The 2,656-nt window shown below is 58.4% G+C and overlaps 1 protein-coding gene across 1 annotated transcript in view; it reads right to left on the bottom strand.

Annotated features, from left to right (window-relative positions):
* Positions 1 to 1,608, bottom strand: part of LOC106806355 (transmembrane and TPR repeat-containing protein 2-like) — a 14,172-nt gene extending 12,564 nt beyond the window's left edge. Inside the window, exons 1-2 of the mRNA XM_014808267.1 lie at positions 776 to 1,608; positions 178 to 328 (exon numbers count right to left, since the gene is read on the bottom strand). Of these exons, the coding sequence (XP_014663753.1) occupies positions 178 to 328; positions 776 to 1,534 (910 nt within the window). The 5' untranslated portion in view covers positions 1,535 to 1,608. The remainder of the gene's footprint in view (positions 1 to 177; positions 329 to 775) is intronic.
* Positions 1,609 to 2,656: the final 1,048 nt, after the last annotated feature.

The following is a 2,656-nucleotide window of genomic DNA, read 5'->3' as shown; positions in this document are numbered from 1 at the left end:
CTCTCTCTCTCCTCTCTCTCTCTCTCTCTCTCTCTCTCTCTCTCTCTCTCTCTCTCTCTCTCTCTCTCTCTCTCTCCTCTCTCCTCCTCCTCTCTCTCTCTCTCTCTCTCTCTCCTATCCTCCCTCTTCCTCCCTCCCTCTCGTCCTCCCTTTATATAAACGTCATCGTGCACTTACATTTGGCCGGGTTCACGCTCAGGCCCGACCTGTAGAGTGCCTCCTCCGTCCGCCAGTCCTCGTTGCGCGTGTACGTGCGCACGCTGTAGCAGCCGATCAGCGCCGCGAGCAGTGCAGAGCGCAGCCAGTGCTGCCATCTACCGAGCCGCATCTCAAGCGCCGTCTCGCGCAGGCACTGCAGCCCTGGTGGCGGGGAGAGGAAACAGAGCGCGTGAGTGAACAGCGGGAAGTTCAGCCAAATTAAGAACTACGTCGTTGTCGTCGTCCTTGTCGTCGGCAAAGACCGGGAAGCGCGACTAGTGCGCATGCGAAATAATATCAGGTGTATAATATTGATTATATAAGTAATATAAGATTATCTAGTTATATAGTTATATAATAATAGATTCTATATTATACACTCCTGTTAATATAAGGCGTGTCATTTTGTAAACTCCCTGGCGAGTTTGGATCTCTCGCAATCATCTCGAAATTTTTTCACACACCAATTAATCACTGCATATATACGCCAACCCCTCCCCCTATTAACGTCGTTTCATTTAGCATTTTTCAATTCAAATTTTGAGTAGGTAGGGGGGGCTGGCCATGTGATATGAGCCGGTAGGGGGCGCTTACCGTGAGCGACGAGCAGACAGAAGCCCATGCTGGGAATGTAGAGCACGCGCTCGGCGATCACAAAGCCGACGTAGAAGAACAGGTTCGTCGCGAGCAGGAACGGGAAGATGATGAGCGACATCGCCACGACGACGACGTCGACGCTGTCCGCCCGCGGCCGTGGCGCCGCCTGGCGGTCGTCGTCCGGCCGGCGGTCCGAGCGTCCGCACGAGTGACCGACGGCCAGCGGCGGTGGCAGCGGCTCCGCGGCCGCGTGGCGTGCAAACCTCCGCGCGAGTCTCCGCACCAGTCCTCCTCCGGCAGCAATGCTCTTCTGTTTCTCGGCGGCGGTGGTGGCAGCACCGTTGCTGGTCGTCCCACCGTTCGCGACAGCGCCGCCCCCGTTGGCGTGCGCGGCGACTCCGTTCCCGACTCCCTTACGGTGCCCGTCCGGACTCCGACCGCCCCTCGCGCGCCCCGCCGCCGGCGGCGCCCCCTCGCGAGCGTAATTGCGCGCCACGTACACAGCCGCCGCAGCAAGATACGCGTAAAACAGCGCCGTGAGGGCGACGCGCGCGTCGGCAGGGGTCGCCACCAGCGGGACGGCGTCCATCGACCAGTCGAAGCTGAGCGTGGCCGGGTTGAGCAGCAGCCAGGCGTTGAGAGCTGGTAGATAGAGGAAGGTGAGTGTGCGCGTGAGGAGAGAGTCGGACGCGCTCGCGGGGTTGTCGCTGGGTGCGAACTCGGGCGGGTCGAGGCCCATGAAGAGGAGACGGCCGACGAGCAACAGCAGCAGGCTGCCGGAGAGGAAGAGGAGGCCTTCCCGCAGCCTCTCGTATTCCTGTTTGAACGAGAGAAAGAGAAACCCAGATTATAGCGCGTGAATGATCGGGGATCGAGGCACACACACGCACGCACGCACGCACACACACACACACACACACACACACACACACACACACACACACACACACACACACACACACACACACACACACACACACACACACACACACACACCTCACACACACACACACACACACACACACACACACAACACAACTCACACACACACACGCCACACACACACACACACCTCACACACACACACACACACACACACACAACAGCACACACATATACACACACGCGATCGCCGCGCGCACACACAGCACACACATACACACACACACACACACACACACACACGCACACACACCACACGACACACACACACACACCACCACACATACACCACATGCGTGCCGCGCGGCACATCACATACCACACGCACACACACACACACCCGTACGCACACACAAACGCGTGCGCCACGCACGCCACACACACACGCACGCACACACACACACCCACGCACGCTCGCACGCACGCCAGCGCACAGCCAACGCACGACACACACACACACACACACACACACAACACCACACACAGCACCATGTCCCCCTGTCTATCTCACCCGATCACGAAGGCTAATGCGTATTCAGACCCAATACACACCGATATCAATTTTCCACGTGCGCAATAACTCAGTTACGGCGCGCGCGCGGCCGCCATCCCCTAACCAGATATTCACCCTTGCCCCAGCCCGCCTCTCGCCTACACCACACACACGCATCCTCCCTGTGCAGGCAGGCGCGCAGCGGGCCACAATGAGGTTCATTAAAAAATGATATCATCAATAAGGATCTCATGCGGTGGCTACAATGCGACTTCGTTACGGAGCGGCCGCGGAAATGATCCGCGGCTCTCGGCAGCTTCGTTCGCCGCGCTTTATTATTCATTCTACACGAGACGGAGACGGAGACGGAGGAGGCGCGTGCGTGCGTGCGAGAGAGAGCGAGAAAGAGATAGTGAGAGAGAGAGA

The sequence above is a fragment of the Priapulus caudatus genome, unplaced genomic scaffold, assembly GCF_000485595.1.
Source record: "Priapulus caudatus unplaced genomic scaffold, Priapulus_caudatus-5.0.1 Scaffold156, whole genome shotgun sequence".
Lineage (NCBI taxonomy): Eukaryota > Metazoa > Priapulida > Priapulimorpha > Priapulimorphida > Priapulidae > Priapulus > Priapulus caudatus.
The sequence above is the reverse complement of the archived record's forward strand: the minus strand, read 5'-3'. Positions and strand labels throughout refer to the sequence as shown.